The sequence below is a fragment of the Prionailurus viverrinus genome, chromosome C1, assembly GCF_022837055.1.
Source record: "Prionailurus viverrinus isolate Anna chromosome C1, UM_Priviv_1.0, whole genome shotgun sequence".
In the NCBI taxonomy this organism is placed as follows: domain Eukaryota; kingdom Metazoa; phylum Chordata; class Mammalia; order Carnivora; family Felidae; genus Prionailurus; species Prionailurus viverrinus.
In genome coordinates this window covers 4,130,645-4,157,207 of record NC_062568.1, presented here as the reverse complement: position 1 = coordinate 4,157,207, position 26,563 = coordinate 4,130,645, and the positions used below count along the sequence as shown (strand labels likewise).

General features: G+C 44.8%; 1 protein-coding gene across 3 annotated transcripts in view; it reads left to right on the top strand.

Moving 5' to 3' along the window:
- Positions 1–25,292, top strand: part of FBXO36 (F-box protein 36) — a 96,875-nt gene extending 71,583 nt beyond the window's left edge. Inside the window, exons 3-5 of one of the 3 annotated variants that reach the window (XM_047872873.1) lie at positions 2,306–2,478; positions 11,840–11,966; positions 16,866–16,956. In XM_047872873.1, coding sequence (XP_047728829.1) covers positions 2,306–2,478; positions 11,840–11,966; positions 16,866–16,915 — 350 coding nt within the window. In that variant the 3' untranslated portion in view covers positions 16,916–16,956. Of the gene's footprint in view, positions 1–2,305; positions 2,479–11,839; positions 11,967–16,865; positions 17,376–25,154 lie in introns of those variants that run through there. The other 2 variants (XM_047872874.1, XM_047872872.1) reach the window with 2 other exon arrangements.
- The last annotated feature ends 1,271 nt before the right edge of the window (positions 25,293–26,563 follow it).

Below are 26,563 nucleotides of genomic sequence, written 5' to 3'. Positions count from 1 at the left end.
GAATTTGAGAGCAGCTTAGCTCCATCGTGCGATTCAGGGTCTTGTATGGTGTCGTGTGGAGCCTCGGTCATCTGAAGGCTCGGCTGGGGCTTGAGGCTCGAATCCCTTGAGGACTCCCATAGATGGCTGACAAATAAGTGGTGGTTGTAGCTGGGAAGTTTCAATTTCTTTCCCCATGGGCCTCTCCAGAACACTGCTGAGCATTGTTAGCATATGGCAGTTGGCTTCTCCCAGTGTGAGTGATCCCAGAGGCAGCAGCAAGACAGAATGCCCTCTGTCTTTTACGACCAAGACTTGGAATGTCGTTCATACACTATCCTATTGGTCACATAGGTCACCTCTAATTCAGTGTGGGAGGGAGACACAGAAAAATGAGCCCAGGAGAAGACAATCTGTGGTGCCACCTTGGAAGCTGGTCGCCACATAGTCCAACATGAAGACAGTGATTTTGCTTTTCAAAATGGATTTTGTTTTACCTTTTTTTTTTGTTGTTATTTCAAAAGAAATAAATGTTGGTTACATACAACTGAACACAAATACTTTTATATATCATTTTGTATATCCTTTTTAATTATATATTTTATAGTATAAATACTTTTATGTATCCTAAAATACTGGTATATATCCTTTTCTAGTTTTTACATTTTGAGGACTTTACTGGTAGAGAATTCCTAAAGTAAATCTGAGTCTTCATTGAACATGTTTTCCTGGCATTGTAAAATGGACAAACATCTCCAGTTATATTAAGGGATGTTTTATTGCACTCAGGGCTTCTCTTCTCCCTCCAATAAGTAAGCACCACTTTTTCTTCTTATTCTGCTGGTGGGCTAGGAGTTGTCCACAATAACTATCCTTTAGAGTTGACGGGGCTGTTTTTCCCTGAGGAAAGCCCTTGGACTTTCGAAGCGCCTTGAATTGGAACCACTTGGGATTCAGAAGCAACTAAAACCCTTAATGCCCTAGAGTGCTTGACTGACCAGTTCGGGAGAGAAATCACATATGCCTGGCTCTTCCAAGTTGCACAGTTAGAGTTTTTGCATAAATATGGTCCACACCTTACATCCATTCTGAAATCGGAGACCCATCAACCAGTTGAATCAGTTCTGCCGACTCCTCCAGGGGGCCCAGTGTTCCTGACAGCTCCATCCCGCCTACTCCAGGAGGAATGTTCCAGGCTGAGGAAGGAAGGTGGTCCCCCAAATCTTGGGTATTTAGTCTTATGTAGAGTAGAGCGTTCTCTGTCTTTGAAGAACAGGTCTCTAGAAAGGCTAGTTATAGTGGTGCTTTCAGAGTCCGGATGGAAAACATGAGCCCCAAGAAACCAAAAACGTCCCTGCTTTGGGATCCCTGGAATCCACCTGCTTATTCCATCATCACAATGTTTTCCTCTCTTGTATAAGGAGGTAGCGTGCTTTCCTTCCTTCTTCCCTTCCTTCCTACCTAGATGTAAAAAAATTACACTGGTAATACAGGTTTATTGTAGAAATATTAGAAAACACAAATAAACAAAAGGGAGCGAAGTGAAAGTCACCATCCAGATTTAACCACGTTAAAATTTGAATATATATCCTTCCAAACATTGAAGGTTTTTCCGGGTTAAAAAAAGAACCAAGCTAGTACTTTCTTGCACTGAACATGCTTAGGTAGGACCATTATATGGGCTGATTCTTTGTGAACTATTCCCTAACTTGGAAATGACTGAAAAAGCATACAAAACATTAGGCAAAAGTTAACACAATTTTCATGAAATATCCACTTATTTTCCTCTTTCTATTTTTTTCCCCCTATTATGTAAAGATGGGGATGAAAGAAGGTAAAGAGGAAAGAAGAAAGTTTGGTGGAGAAACACGTTTAGCAATGAGAGAAGAAAACTCAACTCAAATGAAGAGATATTGACATGTTTCAGGCCAATCAGGGGAGACGGAGGGTGGCAGAAAACCCACGTGGACCAGCATCTTTGCCCAGTCAGGGATGAGGCTAAGGGAGGCACTGAGACTAGTTAAGTCAGTTGTCTGAAGTTGGTGCTGATGAAATCAAGGGATGCAGTTCATCACTGCGTTCAACAGTGAGTGTCCCTCAAAGGTTCTGATCTCACCGCGGGGACAGCAGTTGGAAACAAATGTCTCACAAAGGCATATCACGAGTCCCAGGGGCAGCTTGGTGACAGTAGGAATGACTTGGTCTAATCCAACATTACCCCCCAGGGGGAAGAATGCCCTAGAGCCCGTCTTACTGATACAGGTCGTGGTTTTTACCTGACTGCACATGATAACCTTGTTGGTTTGTTGGTTTCTTTGAATTGCAGTTCAAATTGCCTTAATATTTGGTGCAAGAGTATTAGACTATGTCTTCAATTTATGTGAAGGTAAATTTGACTTCCTTGAACGGCTCTCAGACAATTTGCTCCTGAGTATCATTTCTTATCTGGATCTTGAAGATATTGCCAGGCTTTCTCAAACATCACGCAGATTTGCAAAGGTAACAGATAATTATTTTGTGTCTATAAAGGTTTTTCCTTGTGGTTCCTCAAAGTTTTAATTTTTCTTTCTTTTCGCTTTATTCTTCCTTTCCTTCCCTTCCCTTCCCTTCCCTTCCCTTCCCTTCCCCTCCCCTCCCCTCCCCTCCCCTCCCCTCCCCTCCCTTCCCTTCCCTTCCCTTCCTTTCCTTCCTTCCTTTCTTCCTTACTTCCTTCCTTCCTTCCTCTCTTTCTTCTTCTTCTCTTTTTAAACATAGCAGTGGTTTATTGTTTGCATTTATTTTAGCAAGCATTTGTTGAATACTTAATCATGAGCACTGTTTTAAGCACAGAGGCAGCAGAGGTGAAAAAACATTATTTCTGCCCTCCAGAAATTTACAGTCTAATAGGAGAGATCCAAATAAATACAAATTATTACAATTTAGTGTGAACAGTTCAACAAGGGATGCATGTATGAGGTACAAAGACAGTGCAAAGTCATTTCCTCTGCCAGGCTTCACAGAAAGGGCTATTTTATCTGGGTTTTCAGGAGGAAAATAAGAGTTCACCAGGTGGTCTGGAAGACTAGGGGCATTTCAGGTCAAGGGGCATTCCAAGTTCAGGCAGAGGCATGGCCACATGAAAGAATAAGGTAAGTAGTGGCTGCCCCTTATGTACCTCCATTTCTTCCACTAACCGTCCTTTGCAGAATTATCTATGCACGGTGTGGATGGTTTTGGAGAATTGTTCTTCATGACGTTCTCATGAACAGGTTCTTCAGCCTGTTCTCCATGCCCCAGGCTGACCAAATGGACTCTCTCACTACGCTGAATCCTCAGCAGAATGACACGAGATCAGAAGACACGCTTGGTGCAATGTCAGGGCCTTGATGCAACCATTATTGGTTCCTCTCCCTGGATCCTGGAAGGTGCCTTGGTTCCTGCCCCTTTAGCTCTTCTTAGACACACATACTGTCCTTCCATTAAATCCTTTTTTGGCTTAAATTAATCAGAGTTGGAGTTTGTTTGAAATGGAAGAAACCTAGGTTAGTATTTAGTTATAATATACTGGGGCACAATGACCATTTATAAAAGAGCATGCAACGTTTCCCAGATGACTTAAATCATAATCTTTTTTTTTTAAGAAGTATTCATCTATTTTTATTTTATTTTATTTTACTTTGTTTTGTTTCATTTCATTTCTATTTTATTTTATTTTATTTTATCTTATTTTATTTTATTTTATTTTATTAAGTAGGCTCCATACCCAATGTGGGGCTTGAACTCAGGACCCTGAGATCAAGAGCTGCATGCTCTACCGACTGAGCCAGCCAGGCGCCCCTAAATCATAATAATCTTATTATCTAGAGAGTCAATGCTTTTGTCGCAATCATGCCATAATATTTCTTGATTTTCATATATTAATTTAAAATAATATGTTTGATATTATTTGATGCATCCCCTTTGAGAATAAAAGCGTATATTTTTTACTGGGTTTCCCCCCTAAAAATGGAGAGCCAGAAGCAAGTATTAGAGCAGTCACTGTATATTTTTTTGCCGTTAAAAAATGTATTAACGTGAAGGTCGGCTGCTGATAAGAAGCTGATTATTCATACTTTCGGTGCAGAAGAATTTAAAATACGTAAAATGTACTAGTGGGGATCTATGGAAAGCTTTTGCTAGGGCCTGCGCTTGTTCCTGAAATGAAATGGAAGAATTTGACAGAAAATGGCAGCAACTGCAGTGTCTTCTGGAATTTATTCCTTGTGCTGAGCACCTGTCTTCCTTCTAGGTTTTGCTCACTTCCACTCTCGATTACTCTCCCTCTCAGGGTCCTGCCATTATTTCAGTGCGGTCTTGGAAATACCCTCCGTAATTTACCTGCTGCTCTAAAGTAAGGCTTTTCTAGGTTGCTGATTTCAGCTCTCAGTATCCTTGCAGAGCAGAATTATTAGGAGACGGAGCCTGGTCCAAGGCTGCTGCTGTTTTTCTCTCCAAGCAATATTAACCACTCATTTCTATCTTCGGTCTACATTTTACTTACTTTTCACCTGCATTTAGAAACGATTTTTATTTACCTGTTTGTCCTATCATTTATTTACTACATTATCTTATTAGTGAAAAGAAGAAAGCTTCCTTTTCCAATTCCTGCGGACAAATTTATTAGCAAGTTATTTGTGACTGCGTCCAACCCTTTCCTCTGATCTCGGGGAGGGAGGTGTTCCTCTCTTGTGCGAGGCCCGGGCCACCTGCCACCTGGCTCCAAAGTCCAACCTGGGGAACTTCAGTCTGTCGCTCGTCTCCTTTCTCTTCTGTGTTGTTGCTGCTGTTTTTAAAAGCCTTTTCTGTTTATAAATCATTTTAGATCTGTAAGTGTTGCAAAGGCAATACAGAGGGTTCGCATATGCTAACATCTTACGTAACCAGGACATTTATCAAAACTAAGCAATTAATATTGATATAATACTGTTATGGGATAGCCATAGGCTTTATTCGTATTTCATCGTTTTTTCCACTAATGTTCTTTTGCCATGCCAGGATCCAGTCTGGGATACTATGTTGCATTTAGTTCCTATCTTTAAATCTTTCTTTCAATTGTTTTTTCCTCTCCGTGCATTCATTTTCTCAAATCAGTCTTCATCCTGCAGAAACCAAAAACTCTTGACTCGATTTGTAGCCAATCTCTTTCCTCTTCTCTTTGGGAAAACAAAACAAAACAGTTTACAGAACAATTCACCCTCAGCGAACTAGCGTCATCAATAGAAGTGATTTTGTATAATCCATGATGAAATGAGAACAGTAAGTAAATGCGACATGAAGAGTTGGTTATCAGGCGAAATTTATTCCATTTAAATGATCATCCTTTATTGGAGGTTAGGCCTTCCTATCCTGGGGAGAGTTAAAATGCCCCCCCCCTTTTTTTGTATTAAATAGTGACCTGAAAACGTGATCATTTTAACAAATTATCCTTATTGGAAAAATAAAAAAATTAGCTACCTTATTTTGGTTCTTAATTTTGTTTCTAGAAATTTCACTGGTCTTCCAGCAGCCCAAGTATTCCAAATGCCACTAGTCCACGGTCACCCTACGTCATCGTCTGTTCCCTCCTCTCTCCGTGCCTCCTAAATATCCCTGGCCTCGTTCACAGTGTAACCCTGTCCTTGTCACATCTAAAGGACCTGTTTCGGGCCTTCCTCTTCCTGACCCATCTCTGCTTCCAGGATTCTCTGCTGGGTTTTCTTGTGGCCATCCCTTCACTGGCCTGTCTTCCACGTGTGGCCGTAAAATGCACTCCAGTCATGTCACTATCCTGCTTAGTGACCCTTAGTGACTTCCCGTCATTTCCTGAACGAGGTCCAGACTTTTAGCTGCCACATCAGGCAATGGTTCCCTGGCCTTGCCTCCTGCCTATGGCCCCAACCAGGTAAATTATTTGCAGCTCTCTTGTGTGCTGTTCCCTCTTCCAGGAAAGTCCTCCTTCTGACCCACCACTCTTAACAGCCACCATCTGCTCTTGCTCTGATTCCATGTTGACCCAACCACAGGGCTTCCGTGGGTACGCACCTGAAAGTCTGGCTGCCGGATGATTCTATTTCTCAGGGTAAAACAGGAGGCATCCTCTGGGAGCTTGGCTAACCCGAGCACACCCCTGAGGGGTAAATCCGAGGCCAGGGGGTATGGGAAGGTCAGCCTGAGGGCCAGCCCTGGGATTGCTAGGAGCTCATTTAAGGTCATGCTGCCACAGGGGACCTGCCTGGGGGCCTGCTGGCTTGCCCCAGGTGGCACCAGACCTTGGCGGTATCCTTTTTCTGCAAACTGCAGCAGATTAGACCCAAAGAACGTCCCCCTCAGCTAGATGAGACACTGAAGCCCAGACAGCACAGGGACAATGGTGACCGGTATATTCATCTTGGTTGTGCCTCGGGAACTGTTACAGGCTCCCTATGACCGTGATTCCCAAGTCTGCCAAGTAGGCGAGGTACCCAGGGAGCAGGTGAAAATAGAGGGGCTAGGCCCACACCCTGAGGGGGGTAGGCGGGTCTGAGGTGGACCCAGCATCCGTGCTCTTGATGTGTTTGCTTATATTTACAGCAACCCAATTCTGAGTTCAGTCCAAGAATTTGACCGGTTGATATTAAAATGGTACATATAGGAGCAGCTGGGTGGCTCAGTTGGTTGAGCCTCCGACTTCAGCTCAGGTCATGATCTCACAGTTCATGAGTTCGAGCCCACATCGCTGCTGTTAGCCCAGAGCCTGCTTCAGATCCTCTGTCCCTTTCTCTCTCTACCCCTCCCCAACTCGAGCTCCCCCCCCCCCCACGCCCAAAAGATAAATAAAACATTAAAAAAGCTACAGATAAAAGGTCTCTAAAAGGCTGGAAGTTAGGGTGGGGGAGTGTGGGGGGGTATTTTCCTATCTTTACTGTGTACAGGTATTGTGGGGTGTTTTGCTTCGATTATTATGCAAGAAGAATCTTAAGTGATTATGGCTCATTATACTATTCATTTCTATTTGTAATTCACTCTTTTCCCTTATTGGAGTACTTTTAGAGTAGGATGAGAGTATAGGGAAGTATAAAAGTAAACAATCCTGGCTGCTTTCTGCTCAAAACCGAGTGTGGTGGTGTCCTGACAGACAGCTGGGTTCTGTTCTTCGATCGGCCACTTCCCACTAGGAGCCTTGGGCAGCGCCCTTATCCTTTCAGAGCCTTAATTTCCCCCTTTGTAAAAGGAGAGGTCTTAACCAGTTAAGCCCTGGGATCCCTTTCGACTTTCAGATAGCATCGTGTGTGTTAAGTTCACGCACCACCGCCAGGGGGAGCTAACTCCACGATTAGCTGTGCCTTGGATCAAAGCCCCTGGAACCATAGTCAAGATGTAGACCTTGTGTTTTTCAGCCTGGCATCTCCCAAGCTAAGAGCCCCAGGGTTTGGAAGGCTTAGATGAGGGTATTTTGCAGACTAATTTGTAGTATAAGACAAATCGTAAATATTTCCAGTATAAAATATGAGTCACGAATGGAGTTACACTGGTGGAGATTTCAGCTCTCTTTTGAGAATTCTTTTCTCTTCCTCCAAACCTCGTAGTTTTCTCCCATAATCCTCATTATAGGAGACACACTCAGATATCCTGAAATGTGTCGTGTTGGTCATGGGGTAGTCATCCCCGTGTGAGAGTTCAAATCTTTTAAAGGAGGATCAGAGGATCCATTTTGTTTTGTTATTATTAAGACATTTCCTGAGAGTTTCCCTTTATCGTTTGTGTTTAGAATATGTTGTGATCTCAGTTGGGAAATCAGACCTTGAGGGACTGTTGAAGATAGGATGACAGATGACGAATATCAAAATGTTTGGGGGGCTGTCACTATCATGTGTGAATGTGTAATCGTTTTTGCTTCGATGTTTATGCAAGAAGAATCTTAAGTGATTATGGCTCATTATACTATTCATTTCTATTTGTAATTCACTCTTTTGCCTTATTGGAGTACTTTTAGAGTAGGATGAGAGTATAGGGAAGTATAAAAGTAAACAATCCTGGCTGCTTTCTGCTCATAACCAAGTGTGATGGTGTCCTGACGTAGAGGTAATGCTGACCTGTTTTCCCCTTCCCAGAAGGAAGTTAGGACGCACGAACGCAAACAGGACAGAGCCAAGGCCAGGCCCGGAGTGGTGCCAGTGGGATGCTTGGCTGCCTGGGGCTGGGGGCAGAGTGGGCAGTACGTGGCTGGGTATGCGCCAGGTGGACTGAAATGGTGGCTGCCGGTAGGCAGACAGAAATCAGGGGCACTCATAGTTTCCCTCTGGGTGGCTGTGGAATGCTGCTGGGGTGGGTCCCAGGGTGCTCAGCGTGGGTTGTAGCTTGTGAGGGGCAGGTATAGATGGTGGTGGCGACAGGCAGAGCAGGAGTGTGTCCAGGGCAGGGGCAGACACAGAACGTACCTTGTGTCTGGGGATGCCTGGCAATCGTTCAGGCCTTCCTCCCAGAGACAAGGGAGGCAGCTGGGCTTCCCCACCCACCATGTTCACCACAAGGTTTGGGGCTTCAGCCCTTCGATGTCGTGCTAATCACACCATGTCTAAGCCCACGGGTTAGGGAGTGAAGGCTATTGCTCTCCTGACCTCCTGCTAGCCAGAGCTGGCTGCTCAGGGGACCATCTGGGATGACAGCACTGTGCCCAATGAAAGAATGGGTGGGTCCAGTTCTCTTCAGTTTGGTTTCAATGATCTGGAGGGAGAGAACATTCTAGAACTTGTTCCGAAAGGATGGTCAGTTTGGCCTTGTTAGTTTCATTCCAGCATTAGCACAGAGCATATTGTAAGGACTTAATTGTGAATCTGTCTTCTGTAGTATTCTCTTAGTATTCCTCATGCCTGGCAAATAGAGGTTCTGAAGAAACGTCTGCGTAGACGGAGAGAGGATAGATAGATGTTTTGGTTCTTCAGATCCTTAAGTTTATCTAAGTGACTAATTAGAAGAAAAAGAACATTTTTCTCTGGTCTTAATTTCTGTGAACAGGAATTAATTAATCACATTATTCATTGTCCATAAATAGGTAGTTCCTTCTCTGGTGTTAATTTCTATGAACAGGAATTAATTAATCACATTATTCATTGTCCATAAATAGGTGGTTCCTTGATGTCTCTGGATTCGTATTTGACTTCTCATTCTTCCATTCTGTGAACTGATGGTCTTTCTTGGTTTTCCCCAGACTCCCAACCATGGCAGCTGAACTGTCTACCCAGTGGTAGCTACATGCTTACGGGGCCTCTTTCTAGTGTCTTTTTTTAAAAAATTTTTAATGTTTATTTATTTTTTGAGAGAGAGAGAGTAAGCTCCAGTGGGGGAGGGGGAGAGAGAGAGAGGGAGAGAATCCCAAGCAGTCTCTGCAACATGAGTGCAGAGCCCAATGCAGGGCTCTAACTCATGAACTGTGAGATCATGGCCTGAGCCAAAACCAAGAGTCAGATGCTTAACCAACCAAGCCACCCAGACATCCCTTTTAGTGTCTTCTGAGAAAGGGGTGAGGTAGCAGGCCGTTCTGTCTCCCTTTCCTGCTTGTTAATTATATATATCTCATGTGCTTTACATATGTTATTCCTTTTAAAAAAAAAACATTTTTTTAATGTTTATTTATTTTTGAGAGAGAGAGAGAGAGAGACAGAATGAGAGTAGGGGACGGACAAAGAGAGAGGGAGACACAGAATCTGAAGCAGGTTCCAGGCTCTGAGCTTTCAGCACAGAGACCAATGAGAGGCTCGAACTCATGAGCTATGAGATCATGACCTGAGCCGAAGTCAGATGCTTAACTGACTGAGCCACCCAGGCGCCCCACAAATGTTAGTCCTAAGCTGCACTAAAAGTTTAGTATCATTTCCATAGAATCATAACTGTCATTTACTGAGTGCCTGCTATGTGCTAAGCACCGAATACGTAATTCGATGTAATCCTTAAGCAGCCCTGTGAGGTGGATGGCAGAGAATATCTTGTCCTGACTTTATACAGAAGGAAACAGAGGTTCAGATAAAGTCCACAGCTGGGGAGCAGTGGAGCCAGGTACTGTACCTGGGAAATCTTACCCCAAAGCTGTTGTGCTAAAATCACTTCATTCTGCTTCTTAGATGACCAAGCACAAGGCTGGATGTGGAGACAGGCTCAGAGCAATTAAGTATTACGTCCAGGTTTAGTTAATTATTAAGTGGCAGGGCCAGAATTCAAATCAACTATGTTCACTAGTCCGCTTCAGTACCTGAAAAACATAAAGAAAAAGAGTCTGCCTTTTATAAAATTGGAGATAAGTATGGGAATGTGTTTCTTCCCTCCGTAGATAGGAACTACAGCGGGTAGGTACCACAATGACAGACCATCGTTTTGAAAGGGTTTTCTTCCTCCGGCCACATGGAAGCATCCATTGGCAGCAATGTGTAAATGGGGTTCCTCCCCATCTTAAGATACATGTCCGGGTTTTTGGTCCGGTCTATTTCAAAGTCTTCGTTATCCTTTATGCTGTGTTACCTATACGACTGTGAACACTTGGCTTTCTTTTCCATGTAGCTTTATATATTTGTCTACGAGTCATTCCCAATGACCACGTTCACCATCATGGAATTTAAACTAACGGAAGGGAAGATGTCAGAAGGTAGCTTGAGCCCCGTACCAGTTTATTATTTAACTGATGGGATTACGTGAAGTGATTCTGTTTTGGGTGAGTTTCTCTGTAAGAAGGGACCCATCATTATCTTGTGAAGGACTCAAAGCTCATAGCCATCCTTAAACTGCAATTAGATAGCATAGGCCAAATATACTAAGAATCTCAAGAGCTTTGTGCAATAGCGATGTTAGCATAAGACTAAGTTCTAGATTGTGACTTGGGATAACACACAACCCCCAAACCCCAGTGGCTTAACACAATAATAGCTGGGTTTTTTTTTTTTTTCATCCACAATTCTTACCCACTGTGGGTCTATGGTCTTTATGCTCTGCACAAAGTCCCTCAGGCACTCAGGCTTAGAGAGAACCCCACTGTCTCCTACTGCGCCATCTGAAATGCGAGGTCTCCTCAGACAATATGGAAGAGAAGAGGTTCGTGCACTATGTTGTTAACGCTTTTTTGGAAAGATTTTATTTCTAAGTAATCTCTACACCCCACCTGGGGCTCAAACTCACAATCCTGAGATCAAGAGTTGCACGCTCCACCGACTGAGCCAGGCAGGCGCCCCTCACGTGCGATGTTCTGAAATTTTGCAGCCCCCTGACTGCCAGGAACAGGGAAGTGTGGGAGAACAGGTGCAATACTCGCATAGCCCCCCTAGCTGTGCGGCAAACCAGCTATCCAGGGTAGACGAGGGTGCACCTCCAGATTCGTCTATCCCAAGGCAGGATCGTGAGAGTGTGGTGTCTTTTTTTTAAAAATTTTTTTTTTTCAACGTTTATTTATTTTTGGGACAGAGAGAGACAGAGCATGAACGGGGGAGGGGCAGAGAGAGAGGGAAACACAGAATCAGAAGCAGGCTCCAGGCTCTGAGCCATCAGCCCAGAGCCCGACGCGGGGCTCGAACTCACTGACCGCGAGATCGTGACCTGGCTGAAGTCGGACGCTTAACCGACTGCGCCACCCAGGCGCCCCAGAGAGTGTGGTGTCTTGAACACAGTTCCCTGCTTTAACATCGTCAATACGAGATGCAAGAGGCCTTCGTACTTTTGCTTATTATCTTTTCTGTGTTTCTCGGGACCCTATTCCGTGAGCATGGGTCTGGCATCAAGAACCGACTCAGAACCAAAGACTACATCCTACTTATATAAAATACCCTTTGTCTAAGAAACTGAGTGTCTTAGTCTCTTTTACCCTCCAAGATGTCTATTTTACAGCCTCTTCTCTCTCCCCAAGTCTCCTTCATCCTCGCTCTTGGCTGATTTTCTGGCTTCTTATTTCACGGAGGAGTTAGAAGCCGTCACCAGGGATCCGTTGTTCCCTCCCCAGCTCTACCCTCTGCTCCGTGAGCTTCCTGTTACAGGTGAGAAGTTCTCCCTCTTATTACCTACACTCACACTTCCACTTGTGCATCTCAACTCCTCTGTTCAACTACTTTGCTCGCGCGGCTGTCCTTTTTTACCCTCTGTCACTAGTCTTATCCTCTCTACTGGATCATTCCCATCAGCACAGAAATTAGAAAGAGAAAATGCCTTGACCTGATTCCCTGTTCTGCCCTCCAAGCAAAATTCCCTCAAAAGAGTGTCTGTACTTGCCATAGCCGCTTCCTCTCCTCTCCTTTCTTGAACTCGCTAGCCAGGCGTTCATCCCCACTGTGCCATTGAAACGGCTCGTGTCGAGGTCGCCGTTGTCCCTGATCTTGCAAAAACACCAGCCAGTCTCAAGTTCCGACCTTTTCAACAGCATCTGACCCCCTGGATTGCTATCTGGGTTTTCTTCCTTATTCTCAGTCTCCCTTGCTGAAAAATTTTCTATTTTTTGACTGCTTAATGTTGGAATGTCCTAGACATTGGGCATTTTCTCTATCTATGGTCACACCTACATGATAGCATCTGATCCCAGGGCTTTAAATAGTATTTACCTATTGATAATTTTCTTTATTTTTAAATGTTTTTATTTGTTTTGAGGGAGACAGAGAAAGAGAGAGAGAACATGCACACAAGCATGGGCAGGAGAGGGGCAGAGAGAGAGGGAGAGAGAGAATCCCACGCAGGCTCTGTGCTCTGAGTGCAGAGCCCATCACAGAGCTTGAACCCACAAACCCTGAGATCATGACCTGAGCTGAAATAAGAATGAGATGCTTAACCAACGGAGCCACCCAGGCGCCCCTACTTATTGATAATTTTCAAATATATGTTTCCAGTCCAGGTTGCCCCCTTGAACTCCTTACTTTTATGTCTAATTGCATGCTCCACACTTACACCTAGATGTAGTATAGACATCTCAGATCTGACACGTCAAAACCAGACTTACTGATGTCCCTCCACACACACCTGTTTACCAACTCTACCTCTCCCACAGTGTTATTTTCTCGGTCATTGGCAACACCACTCACCCAGCTGCTTAAGCCAAAGAGCTCATCATTAGTTCTTCTCTTTCCTCTACTCATTGAATTCGTTCGCAAGTCTCATGAGCTCTACCTTCAAAATATACCTACAATCCGGCCATTTCTCACCTCCTCCTTTGTCATCACCCCATTACATGCCATTCTCATGTCTTCCTAGATTTTCCAATAAGAACACAATAGATTTATTTGCTTTCCCCTGGTGGGGAAGACAGGATACCTTCTTCATTTTGTATCAGGATTATGTTAGTTCTCTAGCCGTGGAATTTACTTATATCACAGAGCTATTTTTTAAAAATATTTAATAGTATTTATGTATTTACTTATTTAATTTTTGAGAGAACGAGAGACAGAGTATTAGCGGGAGAGGGGCAGAGAGAGAGAGAGAGAGGGAGACACAGGATCCGAAGCAGGCTCCAGGCTCTGGGCTGTCCACACAGAGCCCGATTCGGGGCCTGAACCCACGAACTGTGAGATCATGACCTGAGCCGAAGTTGGACGCTCAACTGGCTGAGCCACCCGGGTGCCCCCATCACAGAGCTGTTGATCGTATCACTTTCCTATGTGCTGGTCAACATTGTAGACATCGTGCTGATGAGCAGGAAGCAGCAGATACCTCAGGTGCCTTCGCAAGGTGCGTGTACGTCAAGGACTTGGAGATGAACTGTGCAAAAACTGAGGGGCCTGCCATCTCTAGACATGACCTGAGATCCCGTGCCTTGGATCTACTTCCTGCTGTAAGCTCTTTGTGGACCATAAGCTCTACCACAGCTCTTTGTGGATCGTTTTTCGGTTTCAAGGTACATGCACAGTTTGAGTTTGCTTCTCCGTGAAGACCTAAAGCTGCCAGTGGCAAGGGGAGCCCAGCTCCTGGTCCTGACTGTGGTGTAAGCAGCAGTGCTTCTGGCTTCTCATGGTCCAGAAGATTCAGTGATGCTCAGAGGGTCTTCAGCCTACCTGGCAGTGGCCTGTCCAGATCCTTGCTGAGACCTGTGTTGTGCCTCCATAGGAAAATTATAGCTTATATCCCAGGGTTTTAGAGTACAGACAAGCATTCATTTGGAGAAAACTGTTCTGCTTTCGAAAAACAGCTCTTGGGTTCCTATGGGGTTGAGGCTACTGTTTTGGCCAGATGGTCAAAGTCTTGAAAAGAACAAGATTTGGAGATTTGTGATGATTCCTAGGAAAGAGGTATTTGGACGGATTTCTCAGAATCAGCCAAAAGATACAGATATCTGTGTCCCACGTGACTTCTCATCAAAAGGCACTTGATGCAGAGGAAGTTTTCAGTTATTAGATGGGGAAGATGCTCTGCCCTGTGGCTGTCCGTCAGCTTGTTTCCCTGGCCACCCTAATGTTTGCTGGGTTCATAACCAAAATGCCCAGTGGCAAGGATGGGGCCTGTGTGTGGACTCAGAAGGAGCCTCCTCTTATCAAGAGGAATCTGGCTACTGTCACAGGAGAGACGAACACTGAGCCCTCAACAGTGCTGGACTCTAGGGCATCCAGCCGGGAAGTCAGTGGCGGGTGAGTAACACCGGATTCTTCATCATGGAGGAGGCAGCCATTTATCCTCCCTGGATCCTGGTTCTATTCTAGATAGGCATCTGCTTTCCTTGCGTGCTGTGGTTCTTCAGCAGCATCGTGCGTAAACTGACTGAATGCCTTGCTTTCCATCGTATCCCTAGCGAGATTGCTTCAGACTATTTTGCTGTAATAAATAACTTATTAAAGAAATCAACATAAATCCATATATAAGTAAGCCAATGAACACAAAGTTCCTTGCTCTGGGCATATGCTCCGTCAACGACAGATCCTTCAGGGGTCCACAGGCTTCTCGCCTTTCTGTCTCCTTCGGAGAGGAGTCTTCGTGGGTGTGCCTACAGATGGGGTACGTCTGAGAGGGTCTTGAGCAGGACACAGGAGCCCAGGCCAGCGTGCCCTGGCACCACTGGCTTAAAGGAACTCCAGGCACCTTACTGACTGTCCACCACGCCTAGCCCTTTCCACTTCCGGATTTTCACAGATGACGACCACTGAATGGAACTGATGAAAAGGGAAATCGGGTTGCTGATTAGCTCCCCGGAGCACAGAACCGGCACAGGAAGGATGGAGTCAGGCAGTGTCTGTCACCGAGGCCCACGTGGAACCCCCCTTAGGGCACGATTTGTACAGCCAGAGTGCCTGCTGTGTGTAACACCAGATATCCGAGCACCTTTAAATGTTCCTATTGCGTAGACCAAAAAGCCATGGCGAATGCCAAGGTGGGTGATACTAAATAAATATAATAGAAGCTTTACCTTCGGGAAGGATTTGGGGCATGTTATGGAAGGGGTCAGGATATCTGCACGTTAACAGTGTTTAATAGGAGGACACTGTTGAGGGCAAAAGTGCCATAAATAATGGTGCCAACCGAAAATGTCACACTAGGTAAATGTCATCATTTACCTTTGTCACAGTAAAAACAAAATGCTGATATTTTCTGGATGATTTATATGTTTCATGTTATAAGAACGACTACTCGGGGCGCCCGGGTGGCTCAGTCGGTTGAGCGTCAGACTTCGGCTCAGGTTTGTGGGTTTGAGCCCCTTGTAGGGCTCTGTGCTCACAGCGCAGAGCCTGGAGCCTGTTTGTAATTCTGTCTGTCTGTCTCTCTCTCTCTTTCTCTCTGCCCCTCCCCCATTTTCCCTCTGTCTCTCTCTGTCTCTCAAAAATAAATAAATGTTAAGAAAAAAAAAATGTCATACTAGAAAGTCCTGGCTAAATGGAAGCTAAACTGTGGCCGCACTGAACTTGGAGGGAGGACAAAATGGCCTCATGCAGATCTTGGGCCAGAGGGGTCTTATCTGTCCTTTAGCCTCATGGCTTCCAGTTAAAGCCCCAGGCTGCAGAGGAACATCTCAGAGAAGTTTCTCCCCAGACAATGGCTCACTTTGCCATGTGCTGGATGGGCCCAGTGAGTACACAGAATTGTGTGATTCTGGTACACGGTGTGATGTCACAGTGTGCAAAGGACTCAGAGCAAAACTCGTGGATGGGACCCTGGCACCAGGAATGGGGGCAGGTTGGCTGTCTGAGGGCTGCTTGTTCATTATGAGCCCATCTGCTACCAAGCAGCCTGCAGTAAACTAAGCCGTCAGCTGTATGAGCCCAGTGAAGAGATGGCTTAAGTGAAGGTTTAAGATGGAGGCAAGTTGGGGCGCTTGGGTGGCTGTCAGTTAAGCGTCCGACTTCAGCTCAGGTCACCATCTCACTGCTCCTGAGTTTCAGCCCCGCCTTCTGTGCTGACAGCCCAGAGCCTGGAGTCTGCTTCTGATTCTGTGTCTCCCTCTCTCTCTGCCTCTCCCCTGCTCATGCTCTCTCTCTCTCTCTCTCTCAAAAAAATAGACACTAAAAACCATTTTTTAAATGGAGGCAAGCTTAGCAGGAGTTAGCAACGCTCCCACTCTCGAAGCTGCTGTAGCGCTTGGTGGAAGGTTGGTGGGCCATACCATTATCAGCCTGTATTGCATGGTTAATTGGAAACTGACGCTATAACGTGGTGTTTATAAATTAACTACATAACGTGGTGTATGCACTATTTCCCGCTGTCGTGTATTTTTCGTCTTAAATGAGAGCAGGGCTTGGTTTGCTCCCCGAATCAAACGCCGCCTTGTCCTTTTAAGCATTTGGGCACTTGCCTTTCCTCCAAGAGGAAAGAAAGGAGGCAAGAACTGTGTCTTGTACGTCTTCATGCTCAGGTAATGTTTCCTGCAGTGTCTTCACCGGCCGTGAGAATCAGGTAGTGATTTTGTGAGGGAATGACTCTTCCCTACCCGGGGACCGACGTAACCCACCTCTGCCTTTTTCCACCCACAGCTGTGCATGTCGGACGAGCTGTGGGAGAAGATAGTTCACTCTTGCTGTGACACCATCACACCTGACATGAGGGCCCTGGCCAAGGATATGGGCTGGAGGCAGATGTTCTTCACCAACAAGCTGCAGCTCCAGCGGCAGATCCGCAAGAGGAAACAGAAACAAGGGAGCCACAGAACCGGTCACCTTTAGGGACACATCTTCCCACCTGCAGGAGGGCCGAGAGAGACGGCTGTCTTTTTCTTCTGCGTCCCAATCTCTTCTGTTTCCTTCGACTGAGCACTAAGATTTCCTTCGATTTGAACTGGCTGGTTCAAGGACCCACCCGAGAAGCATACGCAGCCGGTGTTGGCGCACAGGTGCACCAAGACCCGACTCGGCAGTGCCTTACCTAAACCGCAGTCTCCTGCAGTGAGGGTCAAGTTCGTGGCCCCTGCAAAGGGCTGCATGACAGGAAGCCCTTGATACCCATAAGAGGCTTCTGCTGTACAGGAAACAAACAATAAATGATTATTAGCAGGTTTTTTTTTTTTTTACTACATATCCGTAGTTTTTTTTTCTGGCATTTGAAAGGCGTCCCGAGCTTTTGAATCTTTCCCCAATGGAGGTGGCTTTGTGTCCTCCCCCCCTGCCCCCCCCCCCCCCAGGGAACGGGGAGGGGCAGGGGCCACGGGAGGCAGTTGGCAGTCTGGTGAGCGTAGCTGCCTTCCCAGCTCTCTTGCCCTACATTTGAATTCAGGGCCCCATCCTGTGGGCCCCGGGATGCCACGCTCCATTCCTGCGTGGGGACAACCCCAGATCTGGCCCTGCGGCGAGCCCAGCATTCTGCCTGCGGACCCCTCTCCAGAGCCCACCTTCCCAGGACTTCACGTGGCCAGATAGAGCTGCCAGCTTTTCTCAGAGGGATGCTGTTTCCCCAAAGGAATGTGATGGGTAATTTAGAAAGTGCTTTCTCCCTGAGCTGTCCTGAGGATGAAGTACCCCCAGATAATGACACTCTTAGCGCAAATAATCTAATGACTCCTTTTAGGTGACAGAAAAAAGTAGCTGTCAACCTCCCATCACCTTCTTCACCGTTACCATTTCTTCTTCCCTACGACCTCCACCTTAGTGCCTAGAAGAGATCATCTATGCTGCACCTGTTCCCCGTGCAGGGGAATTTCCTGTGATGCCCCGAGACCTCCCACACGGGCTGTTCTCCACGCCTGAGTCCTTCCGAACGGCTCATGGCTGTGGCTTGGTGACACCTTCTTTCTCTCTCTTTTTTTTTTACCAAAACCTGTGCTAATATCAAACCAGATTTTAACTCCCATCCCTTAAAACTCACACCCATGAAACTCGGAGATTTTCCAGCAACATCTGTGAGATCAAGCGCAGTCTGCTTCCTGTCAAAGTTGTGCCTGGATGGAGTCCAGGCAAAGAGCAAAGATTTAATGGGTGAGAGACCCAGGCCTCATTCCCCACCCGGGAGAGATCTGTCAGGGTGACGCAGGTGACTGGCCGGCAGGCGGAGGGCATGCACTTCGTCACGGGCCCTGCACCCTTGTTTCTCCCCGAGGTCCCTGAGGTCGCTCAGGGCCAGCTGTTTAGTGCCAGAACACAGATTAATACCACGTGTGTGCAACGACTGTGTGTGTGCACAACTTGGTGTGCAACATAACTACATAAATATAAAATTACAACTCATTCGTCGCCGATGCAAATATGTCAACAGCTTAAGCATTGCATATCTAGTGTTTAATCAACTGACAGACTCTGAAAGTTTATGGGCGGGCACAACATTCTAGATTCAATATGAATTTGTGTTTGGAAGAACACAAATGTGGCCATTTGAAAACTGTTATTACCTACGTAAAATATAATGTAAAAATGGGTGCTGAAAGTAAATAGCAATGAAAAGGGAGTTATTCATACATTGACTGTTGTTAGATAGGACTTTAAATAACATAGGTTACTAGATTATTCTGGGGATTATTTGCCCTAATGATTTGGGTGCCTTATTACCTGATTATAATTTTTTTTTTTTTGTCAACCTATAGACAGTATCACCAACCTACTATCCTGCAGGGGACCAGTATCCTCAGCAGCTGATACATCTTGCCCCTCTTCGCCAGCCTCATTCTCCATGTTTGATCCCACGTGACGATCCCACTGGATGGGAACAGGCAGGTCTGGTGTTGGTCTCTGCCTCACTTGACAGCTTTCATGTAGACAAATTAATCTGCTTTGCTTATGACACACCATTTCACAGTGAAATGCTGCAGCATCGTATAATCTTGCCCTTTCTCATATTTTCAGTCAAAAGTGTTCCTACTCTGTTATCATTTACCGTTGTCACAGTAAAAGCAAAATGCTGATATTTTCTGGATGATTTATATGTTTCGTGTTATAAGAACGACTACTTGGGGCGCCCGGGTGGCTCAGTCGGTTAAGCATCCAACTTCGGCTCAGGTCATGATCTCACAGTTTGTGAGTTCGAGCCCTGCATTGGGCTCTGTGCTGATAGCTCACAGCCCAGAGCCTCCTTCGGATTCTGTGTCTCCCTCTCTCTCTCTGCCCTCCCCTGCTCATGCTCCGTCTCTGTCTATCAAAAATAAATAAACATTAAAAAAAAATGACCACTTAACAACAGCAAATGTGAAAACTTATAAACAACAAAAAATATATTTTACTTACTGCTTTTTTCCTGAACAAGTTAGCTCGGTACTTGCATTCAACCTCACTTATGTGGAATCCAAATGATCAATTTTGGATTATTGATCAAAATAGTGATTCTGAGTAGGCTCAAGATGTAGACAGAGACTATGAATTGAGTGAAGGGTGGGAAGCAGGGGTGGGACAACTTAACCAGTCACCACTCATCATTGTTTTCCCAGCTGCTTCTGTCCAAGATGGTCACCAGCCCTCATTAATTACCCCAAACTGACTCCCACGACGCCCAAGACTAACATAGAACAACCTTAACTAAAAACAGAAAACCTTTGTGCGACAGTTTTTTGCTCTGAGCTCTAAGATGATGCCATTTATCCGCAGTTTGTGTTAAGATAATATACTGTGGGAGAATGTCCAAGCTTTTCAGTTCGGAGCCATTGGTGAAATAAGAGTGAATGTCTTCGTTATTAAAAACGGTACGTAGACAGGCTACCACCACATGAACGAGAAAACATGCCCCTGCAGTTAAAACATAACATTATGCATGAGGTCATCTTAGAAAGTAAAACTGATATCTTAGCTTTATGTATTTATTGTTTTGAAACGAGATCATCCATACCGCGGGATGGCAGTCATTTGCCCTTCCTTGCAACATGGAACCCTCAGGGCCGGGAGCTACCAAAGACTCCGTGTTCCCTGCTTATCCTGTTCCCAGATCCATGTTTCTTCCACATAGGTCTCCATTCAGAAAAGTAATTTGCAGTTGTGAAATTTGTTCCACCCATCCAGGAAGTCTTATAGCCATAGATCCATGGTCACAGAATGAGTTAGAATAAGCTTAGAAATAGTAACGGTAATGGTAGTGGCAGCTTTCATTCGTTGAATGCCTACTGTGTGCCAAGAAACAGGTAGTAACCAACTTAATTCTTGCAGCAACCCTTGAAGGTAAGTGATTATTATTTCTGTCTTAGAGATCAGAGATCTACCAACTATGGTGTAGGTCTAATTTGATTAGCGCCTCTTTCTGTAGAATAAAGTTTTATTGGGACATAGTTTAAGCATCATCTATGGCCACTTTCACATTACGGTGGCAGTAATTGGGAGTCACAATACAGACTGTATGGCCTGCAAGGCTCAACTTATTCTCAAAGAGGACAAATTAATTTTCCCAAGGTGTCGTAACTAATAAGTGGTAAAACTGATATTTAAATCTGTACTGAAAGTCTGTGTGCTTAACCACAAAAACCACATACCACTTCTCTTTGCGGAGCCAACACCTCATTTGACCAATGGAATTTGAAAAGGTGATAGGATTTGCCCAAGGTCATTTGAAATAATTAGAGGGCCTTGAGCATAATATAAGAGACCATTCTAATTTAGTTGTCCAGGGAATATTCCAAGCTTTTGATGAACTAAGTTGTTTTTTTTTTAATTTTGATTTTAATTCCAGTGTAGTTAAGACTGTTATATTCGTTTCAGGTGGACAATATAATGATTCAACAATTCCACATATTATTATCAAGATAAGTGTGCTCTGAATCCCCTTCAAGACCCATTACACCCATCCTCCCCACCCACCTCCACTCTGTTAACCATCTGATTGTTCTCTATATAGTTGAGAGTCTGGGGGTGCCCGGTGGCTCAGTCAGTTGAACGTCTGACTCTTGATTTTGGCATAGGTCATGATCTCACAGTTAATGGGATTGAGCCCCGCATCGGGCTCTGCACTGGCCAAATGGAGCCTGCTTGGGATCCTGTCCCTCCCTCTTCTCTCTGCCCCTTTCCCGCTCACGCTCTTTCTCTTTTTCTCAAAATAAATAAATAAACTTAAAAAAAAAAAAAGAGTCTGTTTTTGGTTTGTCTCTCTCTCCTTTGTTTGCTGGGTTTTTTTTCTTAAATTCCACATACAAGTGAAATCATATGGTGTTTGTCTTTGTCCAACTGGTTTATTTCACTTAGCATAATACTCTCTAGATCAATCCATGTTGTTACAAATGGCAAGGTTTCATTCTTTTTTATAGCTGAATAATATTCCATTGTGTGTGTGTGTGTGTGTGTGTGTGTGTGTGTATATATATATATATATATATACACACACACAACATATTCTTTATCCACTTATCTATCAATGGACACTTGGGCTGCTTTCATAATTTGGCTATTTTATTTATTTTTTATTTATTTATTTTTTTAGAAAATGTTTATTTATTTTTGACAGAGAGAGAGACAGAGCATGAGCCAGGGAGAGGCAGAGAGAGAGGGAGACACAGAATCCGAAGCAGGCTCCAGGCTCTGAGCTGTCAGCACAGAGCCCGATGCGGGGCTCGAACTCACAGACCGCAAGCTCATGATCTGAGCTGAAGTCAGATGCTCGACAGACTGAGCCACACAGGCACCCCTGTAATTTGGCTATTTTAAGTAATGCTGCAATAGCCATGGGGTGCACGTATCCCTTCAAAGTAGTGTTTTTGTATTCTTTGGATACTCCGTGAAATTACTGGATCATAGGGTAGTTCTATTTTTAACTTTTTGAGGCAACTCCATACTGTTTTCCACAGGGGCTGCACCAGTGTGCGTTCCCACCCACAGCACATGAGCGTTCTTTTTCTCCACATCTCTGCCAACACTTGTTGTTTCTTGTGTGTTTGATTTTACCCATTCTGACGGGTGTCAGGTGATCTCTCATTATGGTCTTGATTTGCATTTCCTTGGTGATGAGTGGTGTTGAGCATCTTTTCATGTGTCTGTTGGCCATCTGTATTTTTTCTTTGGAGAAATATCTGTTCATGTATTCTGCCCATTTTCCCATTGGATTATTTGGGGGGTTTTGGTGTTGAGTTGTAAAAGTTCTTTATATATTTTGAATAGTAACCCTTTATTGGATATGTCATTGGTAAATATCTTCTCGCACTCAGTAGGTTGTTGTTTAGTTTTATTGGTTGTTTCCTTTGCTGTGCAGGAGCTTTTTACTTTAATGCAGTCCCAATAATTTATTTTTGCTTCTATTTCCCTTGCCTCAGAGAATATATTTAGAAAAATGTTGCTACATCTGACGTCTTTAAATTTCTGCCTGTGCTCTCTTCTAGGATTTTTATGGCTTCATGTTTCACATTTAGGTCTTGAATCCATTTTGAGTTTATAGTTGTGTGTGATGTAAAAGGGTCCAGTTTCATTGTTGCACGCGTAGCTGTCCAGTTTTCCCAACACTGTTTGTAGAAGGGACTGCCTTTTTCCCACTGCATGTTCTTGCCTCCTTCATCAAAGATTAATTGACCATATAATTGTGGGTTTATTTCTGAGCTCTCTATTCTGTTCTATTGATCTATGTGTCTATTTTTGTGCCAGTACCATACTGCTTTGATTACTACTGCTTTGTAATATAACTTGAAGCCTGGAATTGTGGTATCTCCAGTTTTGTTTTTTCCTTTGTCAAGATTACTTTGGCTATTTGGGGTCTTCTGTGGTTCTATACACATTTTAGGGATTATTTGTTCTCGTTCTGTGAAAAATGCTGTTGGTATTTGATAGGGATTGCATCAAATCTGTAGATTGCTTTGGGTAGTATAGACATTTTAACAGTATTTGTTCTTCCTTCCAATCCATGAGCATGGAATATCTTTCCATTTGTTTGTGTCGTCTTCAATTTCATCAGTGATTTATAGTTTTCAGAGTACAGATCTCTCACCACTTTGGTTAAGTTTTTTCCTAGGCATTTTATTATATTTAGTGCAGTTGTAAATAGGATTGTTTTCTTAATTTCTCTTTCTGTGGCATCATTATCAGTGTATAGAAATGCAGCGGATTTCTGTACATTGATTTGTATCCTGCAACTTTATTGAACTCATTTATTAGTTCTAGTAGTTTTTTTGCTGGAGCCTTGAGGGTTTTCTATCTATAGTATCATGTCATTTGAAAACAATGAACGTTTTACTTCTTCCTTACCAATTGGGATGCCTTTTATTTCTTTTTGTTGTCTGATTGCCGTGGCTAGGACTTCCAGTACTGTGCTGAATAAAAGTGGTGAGAGTGGGCATACGTATCTTCTTGCTGACTTTAGGGGAAAAGCTCTTAGTTTTCCCCCATTGAATGTGATGTTAGCTGTGGTTTTTTTGTGTAAGGTCTTTATTATGTTGAGGTATGTTCCCTTTAAACACACTTTGTTGAGGGTTTTTTTGTTAATTAAAAAAAATTTATTTTACATTTACATCCAAATTAGTTAGCATATAGTGCAACAATGACTTTAGGAGTGGATTCCTTAGTGCCCTTCCCCCATTAACCCATCCCCCCTCCCACAATGCCTCCTGTAATCCTCAGTTTGTTCTCCATATTTATGAGTCTCTTCTGTTTTGTCCCCCTCCCTGTTTTTATATTATTTTTGTTTCCCTTCCCTGATGTTCATCTGTTTTGTGTCTTAAAGTCCTCATATGAGTGAGTGAAGTCATATGATTTTTGTCTTTCTCTGACTAATTTCACTTAGCATAATACCCTCCAGTTCCATCCACATAGTTGCAAATGGCAAGATTTCATTCTTTTTGATTGCCGAGTAATACTCCATTGTATACCACATCTTCTTTATCCATTCATTCATTGATGGACATTTGGGCTCTTTCCATCCTTTGGCTATTGTTGATAGTGCTGCCATAAACATGGGGGTGCATGTGTCCCTTCAAAACAGCACACCTGTATCCCTTGGATAAGTGCCTCGTAGTGCAATCGCTGGGTCGTAGGGTAGTTCTATTTTCAGTTTTTTGAGGAACCTCCATATTCCAGAGTGGCTGCACCAGCTTGCATCCCCATGTTGAGGGTTTTTATCATGAATTGCTGTTGTAGTTTGTTAAATGCTTTTTTTCTGCATCTATTGAAATGATCATATGGTTTATCCTTGTTGATGTGATGTATCACATTGATTGATCTGTGAATGGCAAACCACTCCTGCATCCTGGGAATAAATCCCACCTGATTGTGGTGAATGATTTTTTAAAACATATTGTTGGATTTGGTTTGCCAATATTTTGTTGAAGATTTTTCCATCTATGTTCTTTTTTTAAGTTTTATTTGGTTTTGAGAGCGAGAGAGAGCAGGGGGTGGGGAGAGAGAGAGAGAGGGAGAGAAAGAATCCCAGGCAGTCTCCATGAAGAGCTTGATGTGGGGCTCAATCCCACGAACCATGAGATTATGATCTGAGCCAAAATCAAGAGCCGGACGCTTAACTGACTGAACCACCCAAATGCCCCTCCATCTATTTTCTTGATGAATTAAATTATTGCCCATTTTTTTCTATAAATAAATATCTTAAGTTCATTTAATAATAAGGAGTAAATTCTTTTTCAAAATCCTCACACAATCTTCAGGAAAATTAAGGGATTGAGTGGAGTGTTCGATATGGCTCACTAGGACCTTCCAGGCTCAGTCTCCTCCTCTTCCTGCCACTCCCTGCAGTTGGGAACCAGTCCGTCCCAAGGACTCGTATATTTTTCAACTTCACCTGACAACAGGAGGGGCTCCCCAGGGCCAGTTTGAGACCCTCAACCCAACCCTCCCTGCTTGTCATTATCGGAAGTCAATACCGTTCATCTGTGGCACCTTGAATGCTTTTCCAGTGATGTCTGCCCTCCGTATGACCCAGTTCTCCCTTCCTAGGTGACAAACGCAGCTGCTGCTCAGCCTTTGTCATTCGACACCAGCATTCTCACCCCTCGCTGTTTGTGGACATTTTGACTTTGGAGGCCTCGGGTCCACAGAAGCCACACTCCAACACGGCCAACATGGCCGGTTATTCTGAAGCATTCACATCTGAGATTTCTGGGGTGAGGCCACCTCCCCTTCGAGGGAAGTCTTCTTTCCTCCACTGGCTCCGAGCACTTGTGACTCTTTGCTCTGCTCTAACCTGGGCCTCCTCAGACCCATCTCTTCCTGTTCATCTAGTAGCCCCTCACTGGCTGTACTTGGCTGCCTGCCCTCTCTGGACTCCGTGATCAGTGACACCCTCAGTGACACCTGACCGCTCTTCCCCTTTCAGCCTGGGCTGGCAGACTACTTCCTCTTCCCTGCGGCTGACTGCAGAGCATTGCCGGAGAGCATCCTAAGATGCGCCTCTTTGGTGCACTACAGAGACCGACCCAGCTCATCTGGCCTCCCGCCATTGCTGCGACAGCCCACTTACTGTCTCATCCACTTCCTGGACTCCTCCCGGTGGGTCCTCAAGCCGTGCCTCCCACGTGGCAGCAATGAAGTTACCAGTGTAAACCGCACAGCTTCTTTTCTCTCCTGCTCTAAATCTCCCCGTCCTTGGTCCCGCCTTTTCTTCTTCCCACCTTCAGAGGCAGGCGTCACCTTATTTCCAGTGCTCACCCCTTCCTGTTGGCAGGGACCCCGGTCCTTCCCCCTCCGTGTTCTCCTGTACCTTCAGGCTGTCCTCTTCACAGATTCCCGTCTCTTTCCTTCCCTTACATGTACCCATCATTCCTTGGAAGAAGCTTCACTTCACCCTACTGTCCTTCGTGCCATCCTGTTTCTCTCCTCGGCGGCCACCAAACTTCTTCGACTGTTCGTTTACCAGCCGCCCCCCCTCCACCTGCTCCCACTCTGTCCTCTGCTCTTCCTGCATTGGCCTTGCCCTCCCTCGGCAGTCTTTGGAAGCCACCCCCTTAGCTGCTGCCCTGACTCTCCTTATTAATTCATTTCCAAACACCATTTGTTAGTTACTCTGCGCCAGGCACTGGACTCAGCCCCCCGGGGACGCTCGTCTAAATAGAACACAGCCCTACCCACCAGCAAGTTCACGGTCAGTAAACACTCGGCTTTTTTCTCCTTTAACATCCAAGGTTCTTCACTAGCCAGCTTCACTTCCTAACCCACTGCTCCTTTCCTTCCACCTTGGAAGGATTCTTCTATTCCCGCCCCTAATCGTCCTGCACACGTGCCTCTACTTACCTCCAGGTTACTTCTCCAGGCTGTTCCAAGCCTGTGTGGTGTGATGCTGCACGAGAGAGAGACTGCTGGTGCTCCAGCTCACCAACACCAAACACAGCTCATCAAGAGGGCTTTCA